We start from the raw sequence: 23,382 nt of genomic DNA, 5'->3' as shown, positions 1-23,382 counted from the left end.
GATCCTCCCGGACCGGGGCACGAACCCGTGTCCCCTGCATCGGCAGGCGGACTCTCAACCACTGTGCCACCAGGGAAGCCCTGAACAAGATTCTTTTTAAACATCTTCAGACTCATATAATTTTTTAACCAATGTTTACACTTTCACAGTGTGCCATGTGCTGTTACACAATGAACATTATTCAAAATACTGCTTGATTACAAAAAAAAAAAAAAGGCCAGGTCTTACTCTTCTTACTCTTGCACATTAGATAGATGTTCTGTGTTTAAGATAAAAGTCTAAAGAAATCTGTCGCTCTGCGTTTGTATTGTCGAGTCCTTGTTCTATCACAGCTCCAGAACGAATGAAAATTTAAGACCTTTTCCTTATAGAGCCTAGTCCTTTCATAGTTTTAGAAGAGGAACCAACCAGTCTGAACACAGGTGTCTTCTCTATCTAGCCTAGTGTCTTCTTTTTCAATGAGCTGGTCGCTATTTCTCTAAAGAGCCACTCTTTTGGAAGATCTCTCACTTGGGTTATAGTCATTTGAGATTCAGTAATTTCTTAATCAGAGTTACAGTGAACCTTCCTCCAGACAGTACACTAGCCTCCAAGCCATTCCTTTGACCTATCAACGCAAATAACTACTCGATCACAGTGGCAACTGCTCTGCCATCAACACCAGCCAGGCATAACGTGAAGTCCAGTTAACTACCAACTATTCCAGGCCACCCTGTAAGCACTCAGAAAAAAAGGAAAGCAAGTGACTCAATTAGAACAATATCTGTTGATCCACTGAGAAACTGAAAGGGACGAAACGGCCTTAGCCAGAGGTCAGTCTTAACTTGGCTCACTTAACGTTGATGTCCTTGGCTGTCTTAACAGAGATGCTACACAGTTCTCGGACCTTACACAGCAACTTCTACATGGTGTTGTCAAATGTTAGCTGCTACGGTACACACTAAATGGCCTTTCTGGATGCTAGTCTTCAACGGATCATTTAGGACATCTAACGATCAGTTCTTATGTGGTAATCAGCAAACCTGGTTTTAAGACTCCACGGTGGACCAGAAAGCACTGGAAAATTTGCAGTGAGAGATGGAAAGATCTGTGGCGTTTTCAGTGAGGGCTAAAACACCTCCGCCCTGTGGGTTCTGCCATACAGCCACAACAATGATACTGGCAAAGGGCAGAGTTCCTGTGGAAACACTTACGGTGCGATTCTTCTGGTGGAAAAACAAAGGCTTCACACCAATAGTAGGCAGTGACGAAGCCCAATGGAACGGGGGTCTGGGGCAGATAATTCCGAGCCCAAACCAGATAATCATTAACTTCACGTATGTGGAGGTAAAAATCTGTAATTAACTACAGGACAAAGCCCACAGATATGACATATTCTGGTATTTTGAGATCTTTGAGCAGCTGCTCACTGACTAACTCATAATCCAGGGCATGTCTCCCAGGCTTTTCTGCAGTCGGGAAAGGACAAAGCACCATCATTTACATTTACAGAAGTTAGAGTGATCATATTATATGCTCATAAATGAGTTAGCTCCACCTCCATCACCCTTCTGCTTGAATTTAATTACTCGTTTAGCCTTTAAAAGGGCACTCTCTTCAATTGCAAATGAGTTTGGCACTGGTGTTCAGAACAGAGTTGGACATCTAGCCTACACACTGCCCCTCCCAGGAGCCAGCCCAGTTCCACGACACAGGCAGGCCACCGTGCTTCGACCTCACAGGCCCACCCCACACTGGCCTCAACTGTCACACTGACTTGTCTCACCTCCAGGGTAAAGAGGAGAACCCTTTCTCACCCCTCACTCAAGGTGTCCAATTCAACCATTTATTCAGCACCTACCAGGGCCAGGCACTGGGAATCAGCAGGGGCCAAGATAGTCCCCTTGCCTTCATGAAGCAAGTCCCTGCCAGTGGCCTGAACCAGACATAGTTTGCTTTTGTTTTTTTAATTTTTTAAATGAATTTAGCACTTAAAAAATTTTTTTTATTTTTTAATTGAAGTATACTTAATTTACAATGTGGTGTTAGTTTCAGGTATACAGCAAAGTGATTCAGATATAAATACATATTACATATATATTACATGTATATTATGTATATATTATATATATATATCTTTTTCAGATTCTTTTCCCATATAGATTATTACAAAATATTGAGTATGGTTCCCTGTGCTATACAGCAGGTCCATGTTGTTTATCTATTTTCTATATAGTAGACACAGTTTGCTTTTAAAAGGCACTGAAGTATTGTTAGCCCTGTGTAAAATGACCCACATGGGTAAAATTCTATGGAAAAAATACAAATCCCTAAGGGAGACAAGGCACAGGAGTTTGTGCCACCTGAAATCTGGTGAATACTGACTTTCCCTGAAGACTGAACTTGGATATCTCCTCCTCCACGAAGTCCTCCCTGAAGCAGGCTCACAGTCCCCTATGTCCTGCACACACTTCTATTCCAAAGCTACCCTCTGATGAAATAGTGGGCTTGTGCCGTCTCCCTCACTACAGGTGAGCTCCTTGAGCTGTGCACCCGTAGCACCTGATGCGCCTCTGGCTGTAGCAGGTGCTCTGGGAATGCCGTGTGTGTTGGTATGTGCATGTGCGTGCCCAGGCCTGTTTGTGAGTGTGTGTGTGGTTACAGGGAAAGTGACATACTGTTGCTGTGTAACCTCCTTCATCCCTCCTATCTTCTCCACTGTTATGCAACCAGTCCTCTGCACAAATTGCAAAGGAATACCTACTCTCCTCCCCCAGTATGTACTGAAAACAAAGTGAATTAGACATGAGTAGCAGCAAGAAAACCTAATTAGCTCATTTGTACCTAGATCATGAGCTAGGAGACAAGGAGAGGCGGCAGACGGGGCAGGGGAGGGAGACAAGGGCCAGACTACTGGGAATCTTCCCAAGGAGCCTGAACTCTATAGGAGATGGGAAGCCTTTAAAAGATTTCTAGCAGGAGAGAGGCTAAGGTCGAGTTTTAGACAGCTCAGCCAGGTAGTTCTGTGGAGGATGGATTTGAGGGAGTAGATTCATGGCGACCCGTTCCAAGGCTATTGGAATAATCCATCTACGTGATAAGGGCCTGAACAAGTGTGGTGCTGATGGAAAAGAGAAACTGACTCAAGAATATTTAGCAAGCCAATTCAGCAGGACTTGGCAGTTGGTGAAAATGGGAAAAGAGGTGAAAAGAGAGAGAAAACTCCACAATGATGCGTAGGTACCTGAACAATGGTGAGATGAGTTCTGACTGGGAAAGTGGGTGGAGGAGCAGGTAGGGATAAAGGTGGGGTATTTAGCTGTGGACAGTGTTGACTTGGAAATGCCTGAAGGATGCCCACGTAGGTCTTTCCAGCAAGCATATTAGACACAAGGCCTTGGACCTGTTCTTGGACATTCTAAGCCACAGTCTCCTCGGGTAGGAAATGCAGGAACCATGGCATTGCTCATCTCTCACGACTGTTGTATAGACTGAAGGAGACAGAGTATAAACCCCTTTGCCCTGAGCCAACCCCAATCCTAGAAGCTGTAATCAAGCCCAGGGACAAAGATGGGAGACAGAGCTTTGGAAATTCTTGGCATATGTGCAATGTGGTTAAGACCATGAGAGCAGATTAGACCATCTGGAGTGAGAAAGACAACAATATAAGGACAAAACCCCAGGAAACACCAATATTAAAGGAGATTAAGGGATAACGAAAGGGGTACAGTAAGAAACAAACAAAATTCCCAGAAGGTGCTGGAGAAACACAGAAGCAGGGAAGCAAAGAGACGGTAGCAGTCAACAAGACAAATAAGTACCATGATTATACGGTCATTCCTGGGCTTTGCAGGAGCGGTATTCACACAGTGATGCAGGCAGAAGTCAGCCTGCATTAGGAAGAAGAATGAATGGGCTAGGGAGGACAGATGCAGACAGCTCTTTGGGGAGGTGGCCGAGATGGGAAGGGGAGACACTGAGCCTCACCTCAAAAGGGAAACAAGGGCTTCCCTGGTGGCGCAGTGGTTAAGAATCCGCCTGCCAATGCAGGGGACAGAGGTGCGAGCTCTGGTCTGGGAAGATCCCACATGCCACAGAGCAACTAAGCCCGTGCGCCACAACTTCTGAGCCTGTGCTCTAGAGCCCGTGAGCCACAACTACTGAGCCTGCATGCCACAACTACTGAAGTCCACTCACCTAGAGACCCTGCTCCGCAACGAGAAGCCACTGCAATGAGAAGCCCACGCACTGCAACGAAGAGTAGCCCCCCTCACTGCAACTAGAGAAAGCCTGCACGCAGCAACAAAGACCCAACGCAGCCAAAAATAAATAAATAAAATAAATAAATTTATTATAAAAAAAGGGAAACAAGCAAGGCAAAGAGAGGCCTGCGTGGTTTGTTCTATGGGGTTTGGGGATGCTGAGTGCTTAAGAGATCTGGGCCATTTCTAAAGGAAAGGTGTCGGGAGGGAGAGGATGAAGGTACAGGAAATGAAACACCTGACCCAGGGTGGACACAGAGGGAGCCCAAACAGCAGGTGTAGGACTGGGCCTCTTCCCAAAACTGCCTGCAGGAGATGCCACAGGCGGGAGCAGGAAGTTCACACCTGTGCACTTCAGTTTTCTTGGAACATTAGGGCCCTTGACTACAGAGAAGAATCTGAATGCTAGGAAACAAACTTAAATTCTCCCTGATTATAACTCTGACTCTAACCTGAGCTCTTCCAACCAATGACCCAAGTAGAAGACAAGTAAGGAGCAAGGGTCCTGAGAAGAGCAAGGAGAGGGAGAGTTGGGGGGAGGAGGGGCTTGGGGAGAGTGCCGAGAACTCATTATTTTTCTTCCAATTCTCTCAGTCAGTTTCTTCTTTGTAATGTAAGCTTCATTGAAACCAAACTGTCACTAGGTAATTTGACTTCAAAATACTAACGGAAATGATATTAATGGAAAGACTCATTTAATATCTTGACAGGAACAATTTTTCAGAATCATTATTTTTCCTGTTTTAAAACAAAATTCTACATGCACAAGCCCAATAGAACCAAATTACAGCAGGAGGAGGAGACAATGAGCCATCAGATATTCCGTTCAGATTGAAAAATGCACACTGGATTCCTAATGAGGCAACTTCAGGGGTCGCTCATTTATTTTGCCGTAACAGGACTTTTTAAAAAAATAAAAAATAAAAAGCTTAAATGGCAACTATTCCTTCAAGGTCACAGTTAAACCATGATCTAGTTTATGCCCCCTTCTGGTGTCCTGTTCTTACCAAGGGCAGGCTGCCATTAATATGGTCCTGACATCTGGTATACCAGAAGATGGTTTGAGTGAGTCAGTTTTTCCTCCTTTGAAAACCATCTTTTATCACCCAAACACAAGTTAACATTTTATTTGGGGAACCTGGGATTCAGCTAGTCTTTTCACACACCTTTTACACTTATTAAAATAATCAAGGGAATAAAAATCACACTGGCATATTCATTCTCTCTAAACGACTCCTGAGGCTGCTCTTAACCTCACACACACCAAGTATGAATGTCTATATCTGAAATAGGAATTTTTTTAAAGAGAAGATCTCTTAGCAAAAGTGAATGACAGTGTTTGAATCCTGAGGAAGACTCAAGACAGGAGAACAAGGAGGGGTTTCTTCATTCTACAAATGTTTCCTGAATCTCTACCACGTGCAGGGCACTTTGCCAGGGACCAGGGAGCCGCTGAGGGTCTCTAGTGCTCACACAGATAGCGGTACAACTGGGCTGAAAGGAGGTCAGCGGACGAAGTCAGGGCAACACCCATGAACAAATTCTCATTCGCCCCCAGATATCTGCAACAGCAGCGCCCCAGCAAATCAATATGACCACAACCCAGGTACAGGAAGTACATGACAAGAAGGCAAGGAGGCCCAGCAGGGAAACTCAAAAACAATGTATTCTCCGCAGAGCCAAAGAGCTAACCAAGGCTTCTGAACAGCCAAAACCAAGGCTGCACTGAACATCACTATGAACACTGTTGGCCCTTACTATGCAGCAGATGAAACTTTTGTTCTGAAAAATTAAATATTTTCATATCAGAAAACCTCTAATTTAAAATCACCTGTGAAAGATCTCGGACCCCAAACAAGTTTCAAGTCGACAGATAAAACTAGAGGGAATCGATATACGGGGAAATCGTCATATTTTCTGTAAACCAAATCAGAATTGTTGGCATCTTTGATTCACCCAGAAATCCACAAGTTCAAACTATGCACTTTTAAAATTGTAGTTTTCCTCCTCGAAAGCATGAAAGAACAATTCACATCCAATGCATTACATGTTCAAACTTAAATCAAGGAAACGTCTTTTAATGCCTATTTAAAGAGGCTATTTACCATCTTTTCTCAACTGCAGCAATAAACATGCTCACTTCAGCTTTTGAAAGGGGGCTCCATCAGACTTTTGCAACTAAAATGTTGCAACTTTACTTCTTTCTGATTACTCACCCTAACTCAGAACCTTCTCTCCGTCCAGTATCGGACAAGCAAACCAACAGACTCAAACTCAAGGTTTTCCATAAACTAACTTTGGCCAACATTGCAACTATAGTAATTCCAGCTTCATTTCCCCAGATTCCTTGCAAGATCTTTCAGAATGGACATTTGTGCAGCATTTACCCCAAACCCAGGATAAGGAAACCATCTCCTCCTCCACCAGTAACCATCTGCTGATTTACACTCCAGAATCTTAAATAAAAAGCAAACATGGCAAGAAGGCTGGACTCAAAAATCCCTTCTAAAATTCTAAATATTCTAAAGTCTAAATTCCTTAAAATTAAAAACTCCAAAATTCTAGGTAAATAAATATCATACTGTTTTCAGAGTTAATTTCAGAAAAGGCTGCGCTCGTGACTTCATATTTAAGTACTGGGGTAGAGTGGTGACGGTGGTGGTAGTAATTGTGACATTGATGATTCTTCTGTAGAGATATGTGTCATGCACTGTGCTAGATGGTTTACATAAGTCTTCATTATATTGTCACATAACCCTGTGAGGTAGGTACTATGTTATGATGAAAAAGCTGGGGCTAGCAGATGTTAAATGACCTCTACAATAAGAGGCAAAACAAACAGCTGAACCCCAATCTGGTTGACACCCAACCATCACACTATGATGCACTGCTAATTATGGTAGTTGTCCAATAAATATTCCTCAAAGCCGGCATTTGTGTGCTATGACTCTGTCATTGGTAGATTCTGCATCTTAATATGCATAATCTTAATATGCATCTTAATATGCATCTTACATGGCTTAGGCAAATGCTAATGTGTCTTTTTACATTGAATACAGACCAAATGGATATTGAAGGGACAGTCAGAAATTCCGGAGATCAGGGAGATGCCAAAATAGGCATGATCCAAAATTATTCAAAATAGACAAAATTATCCAGAATTAATTCACAAAATTATAGTCAATAAGGTAAATGAGCTTTCAGTAGTCAACAAGAATCAACTGTATCCACTTATTCATATTTTTTGAGGTTTTATTTCCTTTATCATTACTGGCACCATGGTTATTAATTCTCATCCATACATTTATACAGATAGTTTCCTAAAAAATAAAAATAAAAACACCTGGAACCCTATCAATTATATCACTGCAGTACAATTATCCTATCCCTCTAAGTATTAAAATTTTCCATTAATACTTATGACTCCAAAGAAAATAAATATATCATTCAAAAATTCAAGAATATTGAATAAACTTTAGTGTCTTTGTTTCCTTTCCCCTACTCTTTTTTTTTTTTGGAAAACATGGCACTGAAAGAGGTAGAGAGCAGGCAGACGCTATTCCCAGGAAATGTTTACATCGTCACCTTCATTGTCTAAAGTGCAACCATCTGAATGTCTTTCCTTGACCAATATTATTTTCAGAAGACCCTTGTCAAAATATCAATTTCCTTGGGAGATTAAAAGCAGCCGAAGCTACCAGTTCTTGAGGGCCTATTTTGTGCTGAGCATGTTTAATGTGTTAAATCTAATCTTCACACCAATCCTAAGAGTTATCTAACTTTAGCACCATTTTCCAGAAGGGGCAATAGAGCTGAAGGGACTGGTTCATTGTGGCAGAGCTGGGGTTAACATACTGCACTTGCTAATATGAAGTCTATCCTCTTTCTAATACCTTCTGCCTGTTCCTCCACATGTCAAGCCTGTTGCCACCTTTGGGGCTTTGCCTTAGCTGTCCCCTCTGCCTGAGATGCTCTCTCTAATCTTCACATGGCTGGTTGATTCTTGCCACTTGGGTCTCAGCCAAAATGTCACCTTCTCTTGAGTCCTCTAACCATTCTAGGTAAAGTAGTCACCTTGTCACACTCCATCACATCACCCTGTTTTAATTCTCCACTTAGCACCTAACCACGATTTGTTATTTTTGTGTGTTTTGTTTGCTTGCTTATTATCTGTCTCTTCTTGAGAGGGTAGAAGCCCTGTGAGAGCCGAAATTCTGGATGTTGTGTTCTCTGCCCCATCTGTAACACCTAGAATGGAGTCGGGCACACAGCAGGTGCTCAATAAAGATCTATGAATGATTGAATGGCTTTCCTGCTGCCTCCATCACACACTAAAGTGGCATCAGGAAAGAATCTTGAAGTCCAGAGAGCTAAATTCAAGCTTCACCTTCAACTAGCTAGGGGGCTGAGCTCTGGGTGCCCTCCATTTAGCTCAATTTCTACCACCATCAGGTTGTTTTCCAAGGTCTCAGCAAGGTGAGCTGGAGCTCAGGACAGAATCAGAAAATCTTGTTGGGTCAGAGGGACCCAGGCCATAGGAGACCAGGGGTCACGGGGCAAGAGAAGCAGGCAAGCATCATTGATTTCATCATTTCGTCTTGGACTAACACAGTGGTTCACTGTAAGGCCCAGTACAGCTCAAGAAGAGGGTAAATGTTTTAAGTATAAAGATAAATCCTATCTCTTTTTACAGGGGAAAAGTTTATATTAACCAAAGACACCAAGCCAAGGTCACTCAAACTGTCCTAGTTTTTTACTTTTTTAACTTTTCATCTATTGCAAACCTCAAAGAAACCCCTTCAACAGTAGAGACTTTTGAAAATACCTATATAACACAACCAAATAGGTCCTAAAATGGGTCATTATCTAGTATATTTTACCAGGAGCCAGAAGTGAGAACACACTTTACATCTTTTTTCTCTAAAATTTATAGCTTCTCTTTTCTACTAGTTTACTGTCTCCTATAATCAGTTGAAGTGAAAATGTCCTCTAATTGCAGGGGAAAATATCAGTACAATGCCCTAGGAATTAGGAATTAATAAAAACCTTATTTTTGACACTTTTCATTGGAATTTCTTAACCTGAGGCCGTGTGTCCAGAGTCAGGCTTCAGGGGACCACTAACCTGATGACACTTTTCCCAGCATGCTGGCAATATGCACATACGTGCATTTTTCTAGAAACAGGGTCCATAGCTTTTAACATCACTAAAAGGGTCCAGGGTTCAAAAACAGTTTCAGAAGCACTGCTTCTGCTAAAAATGTGTTCTGAACTCTTCTGTACCGTGATGGAACAAGAGTAATAAATAATAAAGCACTTAAGAGGTCCACAGCTCACAAATTAATAAATGCATTTTGTTTAGGAAATTCTGCTAATATGGCTTTTGTGTACTCTTTCAAAAATAATTTCAGAGCCTAGAACAAATCTGAGTATCAGCAGAACAATCTCCAGAAGACATTTCAGAAGGGAGCAGAATTTGCACTGTCCAATGGAACAATGACCAGAACCACATAACTCTGATACTGGAAGGGGCCACAGAGCACTGGCTGCCCAGACGCCAGCATCACACATCACAGGCAAGAACACCAAAGCCCAGTGTGAGGACAGAGGCACATCAAATGTAAGTGCTACGAGAGAGATGCAGAAATAGCGACAAGCAAGTACAAGAGATATACATGACTTGCAAATAAAAATTCAGCTTTGTGGTTTTGGTTTAAGCACTTGGAGAACAGGCACTAGGTCTAGAGTATGCTCACACTGGCCCCATGTGACTTATTTCATTAAAGTAATTACGAGGAGCTCATGTTGGCCATGGTTCCAGCCTATAGCAAATTTCTTAATTTTTTTTAACCGCAGCACAAACTAAACACCTTTGGTTACCTTTTAAGCATTTCTCTCCCTGTAAGGTCAAAGTTGTGCAAGGGTGAAACTTATGTAAAAATCAAAGGAACTTTCCAGAAGGCAACACATAATAAAAGCAGTTTAGTCTTTCTACTAAAACATCCTATGTGCTCTGACAATCACTGCTCTAACTTACAGGTGCTACAGAAACACACTTAACGTACTTCTTGATAAATCTCTCTGGATAGTACCACAATTCTCAACAAAAATTTCCCATCTCATAAAATTCTTCAGTATAGCACTTAAACACTATAATAGCCAATACCCTTGGGCCCATTCCTCCATCTAATTAAAATGTCTGTCCTACAAGTGATTTATAGTATTTGTCATCACCTAGGGTGGATAGACAGACTGGTGGCTACAGACATTTCATGACAACAAAGCATTAATTACCGTGCTAGTGAGAAGGGCTTCTAGCGAAAGCTCAAATGGTGGGATTCTCAGTCGCTCTCTGATGCGAGAAAACAGGGACATAACTTACCATCCCATAGAACAAGGAGCCCATTAGTGTAAATCAAGAAATACAGGCTTCCCTGGTGGCGCAGTGGTTAAGAATCCGCCTGCCAATGCAGGGGACACGGGTTCCAGCCCCGGTCCAGGAGAATCCCACATGCCACGGAGCAACTAAGCCCGTGAGCCACAACTACTGAAGCCCACGTGCCTAGAGCCAGTGCTCCGCAACAAGAGAAGCCACCGCAATGAGAAGCCCGCGCACCGCAACGAAGAGTAGCCCCTGCTCGCCACAACTAGAGAAAGCCTGCTCACAGCAATGAAGACCCAATGCAGCCAAAAATCAATAAATGAATAAATAAATTTTTAAAAAAAGAAATATAATTGCACGGCTTGAAATGAGGACCCACTGTAATTCCTTAAGGCTGATTCTAAGCCAAGGAAATAACATCAACATCACTACCAATGCTGAAAGTCATTTAGACATGAGTTAAATCCTCTCCAAGCCTGAGCAATTTAGATTTGGACCAACTGAATTCTTAGGAGTTACTAACTTTGAGAAGATATAAGTCATTTTGACTGCTTAAAACCAAACCAGTTACTCCTAAAGCAAAGAACTGATGTAACTGCCTAACATATGGAGGCAGAAGCTTTAGAGATGGAAGGGTCCTTAGAGAGATTCTAGTGCAGCCCCCTCCTGATAGAAACTAGGGAGCCGAGACCCTGATACACAGAGGCTTGCCTGCAGTCACAGCTGACAGATGGCAAAGCCACACCTTGAACCCAGCTCTCCTGACTCTCACAGAACAGTACCTATATATTGCTGGAAGCTGTACAATGAAATACAAAGAGTTTCTTTAATTGGGTAGTTAATATTATACTAATTTACAGTTAAAGTTAACTTCCCATATATTTACTAATAAGCCAGCTTCCACTAAAATTTTAGGACACAGATATATATATGTAAATAAATATCTAACTTAACGTATTTATAAATTAATAAATTAATACATATCTAAATAAATTGAAATAGCGCTTCCCTGGTGGCGCAGTGGTTGAGAGTCCGCCTGCCGATGCGGGGGACATGGGTTCGCGCCCCGGTCCGGGAAGATCCCACATGCCGCGGAGCAGCTGGGCCCGTGAGCCATGGCCGCTGAGCCTGTGCGTCTGGACCCTGTGCTCCACAACGGGAGAGGCCACAACAGTGAGAGGCCTGCATACCGCAAAATAAAAAATAAAATAAAATGGTTAAAATGGTAAATTTTATGATATGTAATCACAATGTAAAAAATCAAATTTAAAAAAGAGGAAGGAAAAACATGATTTAATTGCTCAAACCACAGAGCTGTTAATACCATAAGTGGGTCTCAAACACAGGTCTGTCTGATTACCAAACTCTTGCTGTTAACTCCCATTCTACACTGCCTTCATAACAAATCAATGCTCCTGAGAGGCCCGCATACCGCAAAAAATAAACATAAATAAATTGAAATAAATACATCTTCATATCTATGTAGATGGTAAGTGTGTCTGTCTGTCACACATCACATGAGCTAAGGCAACAGTAAAGCTTTGGCTGGAGCTTTGGTTTCCTCATTCTGAAAACCAAGGATTGAGCTACAGTAGGTTCAAAAACTCAAAAATTTCCCAGGACCAAGCAGGTAATGAGTCAAAGGGACTGAGTATTAGGGGGTGGTGGGGTCTGCAGCAAACTAGAGGACCACAGAACTAAATGCCTTTGGACTGAATGTTAAAAACATCACTGCCAAATGAATACATCTGTAGCCTGTCCGTGGGCCTAAGAGCTGTCAGGCTTTTCGTTGCTGTTCTGAACTAGACCCTCCTGCTTCAACATCAGTGATTCTTTTCTGATCTGTACAAAGCTTGGGGTATTTGATGGTTCCAAAATGGTGTTACTGTTTTCTGTCTCGGGGAGTTAAATGTTCTTTTGGGTCATCTGTTCATAGATATTGAAACTTAGTTCCCTCCAAACTTTCGGACGATGGGAAGATTTCTGTGGGTCAGGAACGTTTACCTTTCAAAAGGGATCTGTGATGTTTCCCTGGGAAAGCATTATTAGGTCAGACGTTCCTTATCTTCTTTTGAGGGATGATTTTTCACAGTCCTTTAACTGAAGCAGGCCTGTGGCCATGCTATCTATGCTGGAGCCTTAAAAATCAACTGTTTTTCCTCCAGGAAAATGTTTCTGGTCTCCCCAAAGCAGGCACTCACCAGCATCTTAGTGCTTACTTCTGTCATTTCCCGGTTGTTGTCCCCCCACCTCCCCAATCTCTCTCCCCCTTGGAACTATGAGGCCTGTGAAGAAAAGGGCCACGTCCGTCTTGCCCACTTGCCTCTCCAGGGTAGAGCACAGTGCCTGGTACATAGGACATGCTCAGTGGTGCATGAAAGCTCACCTAGGGCTTGGCATTTCATAGAGAAACATGTCAGAGTCTGCTAGAGTAGCTACCCCAGGAGCAGAGGGGATGAATCTCAGTCAATCACCCACACTTTTAAACCCCGAACTCCTCTGACCAATATCATACACTTCCATGAGAGCCCAATCCATTCATATATCCATCCCTTCAGGATAGAGGGGAAGTGGGCAATGGAGATCTTAGGATGCTGAGGGAACACGAAGGAGGAGGAGGAGGACCAAACCCAGACTTGGAATGTCAGGGAAAGTTTCCTGGGTAAAGTGAGGTCTATGGTGAGACCTGAAGCACAAGTAGGAATTAGCATGGTCGCTCTTGAGGAACTGAAAGCTGCTCATTGTGGCTGGAGCATGGAGTGTGGGATGGGGTGAGGTAAGCAATAAGGCTGAAGGGGAAATCAGGGTCCAGATCATGCAGAACATTCTATAGCATTCTGAAGAGTTGTGTTTTTATCTAAGGGCAGTGGGGAACCACTGAAGGGTTTTAAGTAAAGGAATGACTATCAGCTCGGCAACTGAGAAAGATGATTTTGGATACAGCAATGATGAAAGTGGAAAGGAAGTGGTCAGGAACTGACTTTCAGGCCTCATTTTTATCATATTCTAATAAAATGGAGCAAGCAGCCAACACGAATGGAGTACCAGATCTAGCCAATTGTTTTACAAAATAGAAGACTACAGAAAATCCAAGGCACTTCTCTGATTCTACATCAATGCTACCCATCTCATTAAACATTACTGCACTTTTACTATCTCAACTAGTCATCATTCTAAACATGTGCTAGATACCAAAACTGTACTAAGAGTTATGTAAGACAAAATGATTCACTTTGCCCACCAACCTCATTAGCTCTCCAGAGTTGAAGCACAACTGAATTTAACATGTCGGGCTCACAAACTACCAGTGAACAAAGTTACACCATGTTAACAGGTTTAGAAATCATAGTCTTTTAAAATAAGCAAAAGCAAAGAATTCTCCAAACAGTTTTCCATCCATTATCATATTCAAAGGACACAAGAATCTGGTCCAGTCTTTCAAGTGCAAGTTGGTATGTAATTAATTGATTTTTTACAAGGGACACTGTGATCATTGTAATAACTGGTCACTCCCAAATTACTTTCATTTTGTTTTCAGGAAGATGAATAGGGACTTCCCCGGTGGAGCAGTGGTTAAGAATCCGCCTGCCAGTGCAGGGAACACGGGTTTGAGTCCTGGGCTGGGAAGATCCCACATGCCACGGAGCAACTAAGCCCATGCGCCACAACTACTGAAGCCCACGCGCCTAGAGCCTGTGCTCCACAAGGGAAGCCACGGCAATGAGAAGCCTGCGCACCGCAACCAAGAGTAGCCCCCGCTCGCCACAACTAGAGAAAGCCTGCAGGTAGCAATGAAGACCCAGTGCAGCCAAAAATAAATAAATTAAATAAATTTTTTTTTAAAGATGAATAAAAGGTTTAAGTCAAGATCCTTCCAAAGTGCTTATACTTTACTTGCTCCAAAATCACATTTCAACAGAGATTCAGTGCCTACTATATACCAGACACTGCTCAAGATGCTGGACTTAGAACAGTGAATAAGAGAGGTGGGGTCCCTGCTCTCAAGGTGTTTATACCCTAAAGGAGGAAGGTAAAATAAGAAAATAAATTAACAAAATGATCTCAGAGAGGGATGAGTACAATGAAGGGTGACAGATAATAATGTGGTCTGGAAGGTGTTCTCTGAGGGGGGAATATCTGAGCCACAACTTAACCATGATGAGAAACAGCCAGCCCCACTGCAGCAAAATTCTTACCATGAAACTGAAGACACAATATATCCAACACAATTCACGTACACTAGGATAAACCTCCCTAGAGATGCTAAAATATGTTTCTTCCCTAAACACTCCTCACCAATTGGCTCCGAAAAACATTACTGTGAGAACGAATAACTGTACCACAAAGTACAAAAGACGATGAACCGCTAGATAAAGAATCTAGAAGATGCAATCTGATGCTATAAATTCATGTACCTGGATCCAGGAATCAAGAGCAAAGATAATCAACGATTGCCAAGTGGTAACCTGGCTGCTTCCCTTGACAAGACTACTAAACAGGTAACCAAGACTACTAAATAGGTAACCTCACTGAGTTGAGAGAAAGCAGTCCTCCAGTGCTGCAGGGAACAGAATGTCTTCAGGAGGGTTGAACCAGGAAAACAGCGTGGGATACTGCCAAGCAGGTCCTTCCTTCCTGAGGGGATGCCAAGGCCTTTCAATGACGCAGCCTCCAGCTCCTCCTGCCTCCTGCCATGTCCCTATGCTCTGCACTAAGTATTAAGTGCTGGTCCCCATTTGGAAAGTCAGTGAATACAGAGCAAATCTGTGAAAGGAGAAGATAAGGTTTTAACTTAGACAAACTTCTGGGTTTTAGAAGTTCAAGAAATTATGCAAAATAAACCGGTTCTAGAAGAAACAGAAAAAAAAGCTGACAGTGATAATTTAGAAAATGAGACTGTGTCCAAAAGTCAGCAACTGTATTTAATGAATTTGGTTTTTTTTAATGCTCCTACTCTGATAATATTTTTTGCACCGAAGAGGCAACGTAGTTTTCAAGAGTCAGCCTTGGCTCAAATCTAATTCAGGCACTTATTTACCTAACATCTTCTTTGGTAAAATAAGGATAATAAATCCTCAATGTTTTTTCCCTACAGCTTTATTGAGTATAACTGTCACGCAACAACGTGCACACACTTAACAGTGAACTATCTGATGTGCTTAGACGTAAGTATATAACTGTGAAACCGGCAGCACAGTCAAAATAATGAACATATTCATCTCGCTCAGAAGTTTCCTTGTGCCTCCTTTGTAATCCATTCCTCCATCACCTTCATTCTCCCACTCCCAGGCAACCACTGATCTGCTTCCTGTCACTACAAACTAGTTTACATTTTCCATAATTTTGCGTAAATGAAATCATATAGTATGTACTCTTTTGTGTCTGGCTTCTTTCAATATGTAAATTACATATTTTAAGATTCATCCATATTGTTACATGTATCAATAGTTCATCACTTTTTATTACTGGGTAGTATTCCATTGTAGAGATACACAGTTTGTTTAAATATTCACATGTTGGGGACTTCCCTGGTGGCGCAGTGGTTAAGAATCCACCTGCCAATGCAGGGGACACGGGTTCGACCCCTGGTCCAGGCAGATCCCACATGCCACAGAGCAACCAAGCCCGTGCGCCACAACTACTGAGCCTGCGCTCTAGAGCCCACGTGCCACAGCTACTGAAGCCTGCGTGCCTAGAGCCTGTGCTCCTCAACAAGAGAAGCTACCTCAATAAGAAGTGCACCTCAACGAAGAGTAGCCCCTGCTCGCCGCAACTAGAGAAAGCCCACATGCAGCAACGAAGACCCAACGCAGCCAAAACTAAATAAATTAAATAAATAAATTTAAATATTCACCTGTTGACTGACATTTTCCAGCTTGGGGGCTATTACAAATAAAGCAGCTGTGAATACTCATGTACAAGTCTCTGTATAAATGGTTTCATTTCTCTTGGTAAGTACTTAAGAGTAGCTAGGTCCCATGGTAAGTATATGTCTAACACTTTAAGAAACTGTTAAAGTGTTTTCTAACGTGACTATTGTTTCATATCCTGCACAGTAGTATATGAGAGTTCCAGTTGCTCCACTTGCTCACCAACTCTTGGTATGATCAGTCTCTTTAATTTTAGCCTTTCCCATGGGTTTTGGTTTTAATTTACTTTTCCTTGACTAATCTTTTAATGTGCTATTTTCCATGAAGGGTGCCTATTCAAATCTTTGTCCCATTTTTAAATTGAATATTTTTCTCATTGCATTTTAAGACTTTTTATATATTCCCGTTAAAAGTCCCTTGTCTGATTTACATGTTGCAAATAATTTCTCCCAGTCAGTGGCTTGTGTTTTCTTTTTCTTAAGTATTTTCTGAAAAGCAATAGTTAATTTTAATAGTCTGATTTGATTTTTTTATAGTACTTGCTTTTTTGTGTCCTGTCTAAAAAATGTTTGCTGAACCCAAGGACACTAAGATCCTTCTTCTATGTTTTCTTACAAAAATTTTACAGCTAAAATCCTTTTTTTAGGTCTATGATCCATTTTGAGTTAATTTTTGTGTATGATATGAGGTAAAGGTCAATGCTCAAGTTTCTGCACATAGCTATTCAATTGTTCACGCACCTCTTGTTGAAAAAAATTATCATTTCCCCACTGAATTGCCTTGACATCTTTGTCAAAAAAGAAAGTCAATTGATCATATATGTGTGAATCTATTTCTAGACTCTCTTCTACTCCGCTGATCTATGACTCTCTTTACTCCCATACCACATTATCTTAATTATGGTAATGTTATAGTTATCTTGAAATCAGAGTTTAAGTCCTCCAACTCATACTTTTTCCAAATTATTCTTAGATGAGTCTGAGTCCTTCACATCTTCATATAAACTTTAGAATCAGTCTGTTAATTTCTACAACAAAGCTTGATGGTATTTTAACTAGATTGCATTAAATCTATTGAACAAGTTGGGAAGAATTGTTAAGAACTGAGGTCTTAACAATATTGAATCTTCCCATTTATGAACACAGTATCTCTCCATTTATCTAGATCTTTAACTTATTTCAGTGATGGTTTGTCATTTTCAGTGAAGAAGCCTTGCATGCTTTATCAGATTTATCCAATTTCATATTTTGATGCTCTTTTAAATGGTATTTTTCTATTTCAGTTTTCGATTGTCCACTGATAATATATAGAAACAATTGAGTTTTGTAGATTGGTTTGGATCCTGCAACCTAGCTAAACCTAGCTTGTTGGTTCTAGAAGCCCTTTTGTAGGTGTCTTAGAATTTTCTACAGACAGTTTTACTTCTTCCTTTGCATGTACTTTATTTTTTTAATTGCCTATTGCACTGACTGGGACCTCCAATACACTGTTGAACAGAAGTGGTAAGAGTAGCTATCCTTGTCCCTCCTGATCTTAGGGGAATATCATTCTGTTTTTCACCATTAACATGTTACCTATAGGTTTTTCACAGTTGTCCTTCATCACGTTGAAACAGTTCTCTCTACTACTCATTTGTTGAGAGTTTTTATCATGAATGGGTATTGAATTTTGTCAAATACTCTTTATCTATCTATTGAGATGATCATATGAATCTCCTTTTTTATTCTGTTAATATGAAGAGTTGCACTGATTGATTATAAATGTTTAATCAACCTTGCAGTCCTGGTTATAACCCATTTGATCATTTGCTATATTGCTGGGTTTGATTTGCTAAAATTTAAGATTTTTTATATCTATATTCACGAGGGGGACTGGTCTGTAGTTTTATTTATTTGTAATGTTTTCATCAAGTTTTAGTATAAAGGTAATGTTGGCCTCATGAAATGAGCTGGGATGTGTTTCCTTCTCTTCTGTTTTCTGAAATAGTTTGTGTAGTTGGCAATATTTCTTCCTTAAATGTGTGATAGAACTCACCAGTAAAGCCTTTTGGGACCTTGAGTTTGCATTGTGGTAGGTTTTTAACTGGAAACTCAATTGCCTTAATAAACATAATGCTATTCAAGTTATTTGAATGAGTTTGGGTCATTTGTATCTTTCAAAGAATTTGTTCATTTCATCTAATTGTGGAATTTCCTGGCATAAAGTTATTCATAATATATTTTTTAAATGTCCATAGGATCTATAGTGATGTTCTCTCATCCCTAACATTGGTAATTTGTGTCTTTTTATTCTTGATCATTTGAGGTTTATCAATTTTATTATGTTTTTTTTCAAAGAACAAGCTTTTTGTTTCACTGATTTTTCTCTGCTGTTTCTATTTTCTGCTTCAACTAACCTCTGCTATCTTTACATTTCCTTCTTTTTGCTTACTTAGGATTCAATTTGCTCTTCTTTTCTAGTTTCAGGTGGAAACTCAGGTCTTTGAGATCTTTTCTTATTTAAGTGTTTAATGCTGTGAATTTCCGTTTAAGAATTTCTTTAGTTGTTACATTATATCCCACTACCTCCTTGGATATAATGTAAATTAAATGAAATAGTATAGTTAGGAAAGAAATAGTTGATTGCCTAATCCATGGCAGGCACTGTGCTTGATACTAGGAATATACTGCACGGAAGAGATCTAACCCTTTCTCTCATCAAGCTTAGAAGGTAATACAGACGAAATTGGTACAAAATCAATGCCAATGACTACATTCCTAATACTCAGAAAGCATGCTAAGCAAATAAGCATAACAACTTTGTTTTAGTCTAATAATAAAGGTGTCTTCCGTTTTTGTCTCTTCTCACTTTGTTTTAGTCTAATAATAAAAGTGTCTTCCGTTTTTGTCTCTTCTCATGATCTAGCAAAAACTAAGCTGCTAGTTTTTTTTCTTTTTAGAGTTTAGCAATTTGTAATTTCAATTGCAACAAATAAATTTATTGTGGAGTAAATTACTCCATTTGTAACTTTCTGAACAAACTACACATTTCAATTTAATATGCTAAAGATAAATAAGTACTTCTGTAATTCTAAATTTCAAAACCACCTTTAGACCTATAAAGGATCATTTAGAAAACAAGCATTCCATATATTTCCAAATATTCTCTTAACAAAAAATTTTAAAAGAAAGGAAACACACTACCCATTCTACCCTATCATCACAGTTTCAAAATACCCAGAACTTTTAAAAACTGCCTCCTAATTGAATATGAGTGTTTGACAAATCACCAGTTTCAAGGTCATTTAAATGCTGACCTATCCTACCAAACACTCATATTTTCCAGAACACCACATTAAACATCTAAATATAATCAAGTCAGACAATTATAGATATAGAAATTTAATTTACATTTAAATCTAGTCAGCCAGTGGGACAATAGGCAGCTCTAAATACCCCCACCGTGTCAGGTAACCTGAATCTTCCTACACTTAAGCTTCTTCCAGTCCTTATTTTGTGGTCTTCATTTAGGCTACAGGTTCTCAAACTTCTGCACATTGGAATCACGTGGAGAGCTGAAAAGTACTGATGCTGGGCTCCACAGCCACAGATTCCTGTCTAGAGTCTTTAAAAGTGGGGATTTTGAAAAGATCCCCAGGTGATTCAAATGTGCAGACTAGGGGTAAAATGAACCAGTCTAGGATCTCTTTGAGAAAACAGGCTTCCAATGGCCATTGGTCAGTCTGCACCACCATATTTCAGAACCTAGTTCTTTTAGAGCTTTGCCCAACCTAACTCCTAATCAGACACTAATTTAATAATTCCATTCAGATTCCTAGACTCACCTCTATTTCCTGTCCAGAAAGTCACAGGATAAAAAGTCAATCTCTATTTTGGCCATTCCTCTCCAGTCCACTTCTAAATTCCACAAAGTAAATTCAGCTGAAGGGAAAGTAACTCAATATAATTTGATGATATGGTTAAACAGTCGTTATGGTTTTTTCTCCTATTGAAGAGACTACTCCACAAGCTAGCTGTAAGTTTACAAAGTATATGATAAAATTATCAATTCCTCAAAGTGTAAAATAAATATCTAAATGAGTCTTCCTTATTATCCAACTGATTCCCCCCACTTGTTAATTTCAAACAGGTTTTCAATACTGAGTCACCATTCTGGGCTCAAAACTGACATTCTCCAGAATTCAAATCATTAAACTCCCGAGAGAGTGTTCAAAGGGCTTACTCCACTTTGCCAGGCCAGACCACTTCATTATAATTATCATTTCATCACATAAGAGTGGGAAGGATAACACCTGCATCACAAAACCAGTATGAAGATTAAGAAGCAAAAGCATTTTAGCACTGTGTAGAGTGCTCTAGACATTTTAATTTATTTGCAGCAGAAATTCTGCCTCATGGGAACTATGTGAAAAGCACAGGCAAGTAGGAAGTTGCGGGTTAACTACTTGTCAATATGCAGAAGTACCAGCAGGTGAGGCGAGGGGAGGGGGCGGTTCACAAACTGCTGAAGAGCCCTATAAACTCTCAGGACCAATAACAACAGAAACACATACTGCAGGACTCACACCTCTCAGGCTGAAACTGAACTGAAGTTACAAACACACGCAAACCTCATCTCCTTGGAAAACTGCTAAACAAAACTTTCCAACTGAAGACCCAGGCACTCCAATCCCTGCCAATGTCGGTTATGTACCTCTGGGATGTAATGGATGTGCATGCTGAAACACGTGTGCACATCTGAGCTGCTGAACCAACACGTATCCATAAACATTATGAATAATACCTGCGAGAATGTATCGCTTTCTCCTAAGAAGCCCTTAAAGAACTTGACCCAAATCAAGTCACTTTCCTATCTATCACACCTTCTTTGCCTTTCCTGCGTATTACCCTCAAGCTGAGAGTTGGGGCGGCTTACACAAAGTCTGGGCGGAGGGGGGTGGCCGCCCCTACCCCGACTTCCCGTTAGCCCAAGCTGCCATCCCAAAAGGGGACCGTGTCCAGGATGGCTTCCTAGAGACACACCTGTACCCTCGCGCACCACCAGTGCTGTGGCCACCTGGGCGAGAACCAAAGCGAGGACCGCAGTGGAGGGAATTCCCTGCGCTTGGGAAGATGGGAAAGCGGGCCCCGGGCAAGTTTTGTAAAATGAAGGGGGGAGAAGGTGCAGAGTGGACACAAAGGGGAGGGTTCATGGTACTCACCCAGCCCTCGAAGGTGTCCGAGGCGCCGGCCGTACGCAGCAGCTCCTGGAACTGCAGGGTGCAGTTGGCCACAAAGTGGTCGTAGCCCAGGGGCGTCTCGTGGAAGACAGCCAGCTCGAGGTGGCCACCGTCGGTGACGTTGGCGCAGAATTCCTCGTTGTACGTGGGTTTGTTGGTCTTCTGCTTGGTGCTCGTCTGGCCCACGCGTACCTGGTCCACGCTCACCGTCAGGTAGGGGTCCAGCAGCTGATAGCCCTTCTTGAAGAGCGAGTGGCGCAGGGACCAGCGGGTGGGCTGCAGCCCCACGGCCTCGCCAATGCGGACCCTCAAGTAGCCGTTGAACTTCATGGTACCGGACGACATGCCGGGGCCGCTGTCCCAGCCCAGGGACCGCGCGGTCTCGCAGCGGGAGAGCGGGGAGCCCTCGTTCAGGCCAGCCCTCGCGGCGGCCGCAGGAGTGGAGGCAGCTCCCGGGAAAAGCGGAGCCCAAGCCCCCCTCGACCAGCCATTCTGCGTCCCCCGCCGGACCTTCCCTCCCCTCCTTCCCTCCCTCTCTCCCTCCCTCGCGAGGTGGAAAGGAGGGGAGCTGGGCGCCAAGCCCTCAGAGGGCCGGGGGCGCCCGACCGTCCCTCTCGAGCGCGCGGCTCCTCCCGGGGGCTCGCGGGGGACTCGCCCCTTCTCCAGGGCCGGGAAGCGCCTCTCCCCGGAGAGCCGGAGCGACCCGTCCGCTTAGCTCGAGCCTCCAGCGTCTGCTGCCCCCGCCTCCTCCCGCTTCTGCTCCTGCCCCCGCCTCCGCGGGCTCACGCTCTCCCCCACTCGGTGAGCTTCAAACCAGGAAGCAGCTGCCGCCCCATCCCGGGCAGGAGCCTCGCGCCGCCGGGCTCCAAGTTCACGGCAACCCTGCGCGGGGCTGGCGCGCCCTCCGAAGCCCGGGGGCGCGGCGCGCGGCCGGCGCCCGACCCTGCGTTCGGTCAGTCGTGGGGCGCAAGCGGCCTGGGGAGCGCGGCGCAGGCCGGTTCGCCCCGCTCTGCTCGCGCTCCCTGCAACGGGGTCTGGCGGGGAGCTCTGGGCTGGAAACTACCCCAGGTGCAGGCCAAAAAGGGAAGGGCTTGCGGCCCAGCCTGAGCGAACACCTGAGGCGTGGGAGGCAGACCCAGGGAGCGCCGGAAGGCGGGAAGGAGGAGGAGCAGGGAACCCACGCGGCTGGGAGTCGCCCGCGCCCCCCGGCCCACCCTAGGTGGTGGGCTGGCGACCCAACGTGGCCATCTGGGAGAGGCCCTGGCCGGAGGCGGGTGCGTGACGGGAGGTTCCTTTACCTAATCTTTACAGGGATGGCTCATCCCGAGTTCAGCTTGGGCCCATCCTGTTTGTGTACCTTTCCTGCGGAGAGTAATTACACGGTTGTTGTCTGTGTGCGTGTGTGTGTGTTTTTAATAGAGCAGTAGTGATGATGGAAATCCTGTCCACCTCCTTCCTCGGAGAGGTGTGTCTTGTTGCACAAAGAGCAGGAAAGTTCACTTCTGAAGACAGACATGGCCGGGGCGTAATAAATCTCTTCCTCTGCGGGGTGATTCCCGGTCCACCCAGCCCTGCATGACAAGAGCAGTAGATGTTCACACACACAGTCCCTGGCACATGTGCTCGATTGCCTCTTCTAGGAACACTCGGGGCTGTTGCTCTCTTTATGAGT

General features: G+C 42.8%; 1 protein-coding gene across 3 annotated transcripts in view; it reads right to left on the bottom strand.

The window, feature by feature from the left end:
* PRKCH (protein kinase C eta) overlaps positions 1 to 22,758 on the bottom strand; it is a 231,150-nt gene extending 208,392 nt beyond the window's left edge. For 2 of the 3 annotated variants that reach the window (XR_008618681.1, XM_024118039.3), the window contains exon 1: positions 21,693 to 22,758. Coding sequence is in view for 2 of the 3 variants with exons in the window: in XM_024118039.3 (XP_023973807.1) it covers positions 21,693 to 22,055 (363 nt within the window). In the remaining variant the exon portion in view is untranslated. The remainder of the gene's footprint in view (positions 1 to 21,692) is intronic. The other variant, XM_024118032.2, reaches the window with a different exon arrangement.
* Positions 22,759 to 23,382: the final 624 nt, after the last annotated feature.

The sequence above is a fragment of the Physeter macrocephalus genome, chromosome 11 (assembly GCF_002837175.3).
Source record: "Physeter macrocephalus isolate SW-GA chromosome 11, ASM283717v5, whole genome shotgun sequence".
NCBI lineage: Eukaryota > Metazoa > Chordata > Mammalia > Artiodactyla > Physeteridae > Physeter > Physeter macrocephalus.
The sequence above is the reverse complement of the archived record's forward strand: the minus strand, read 5'-3'. Positions and strand labels throughout refer to the sequence as shown.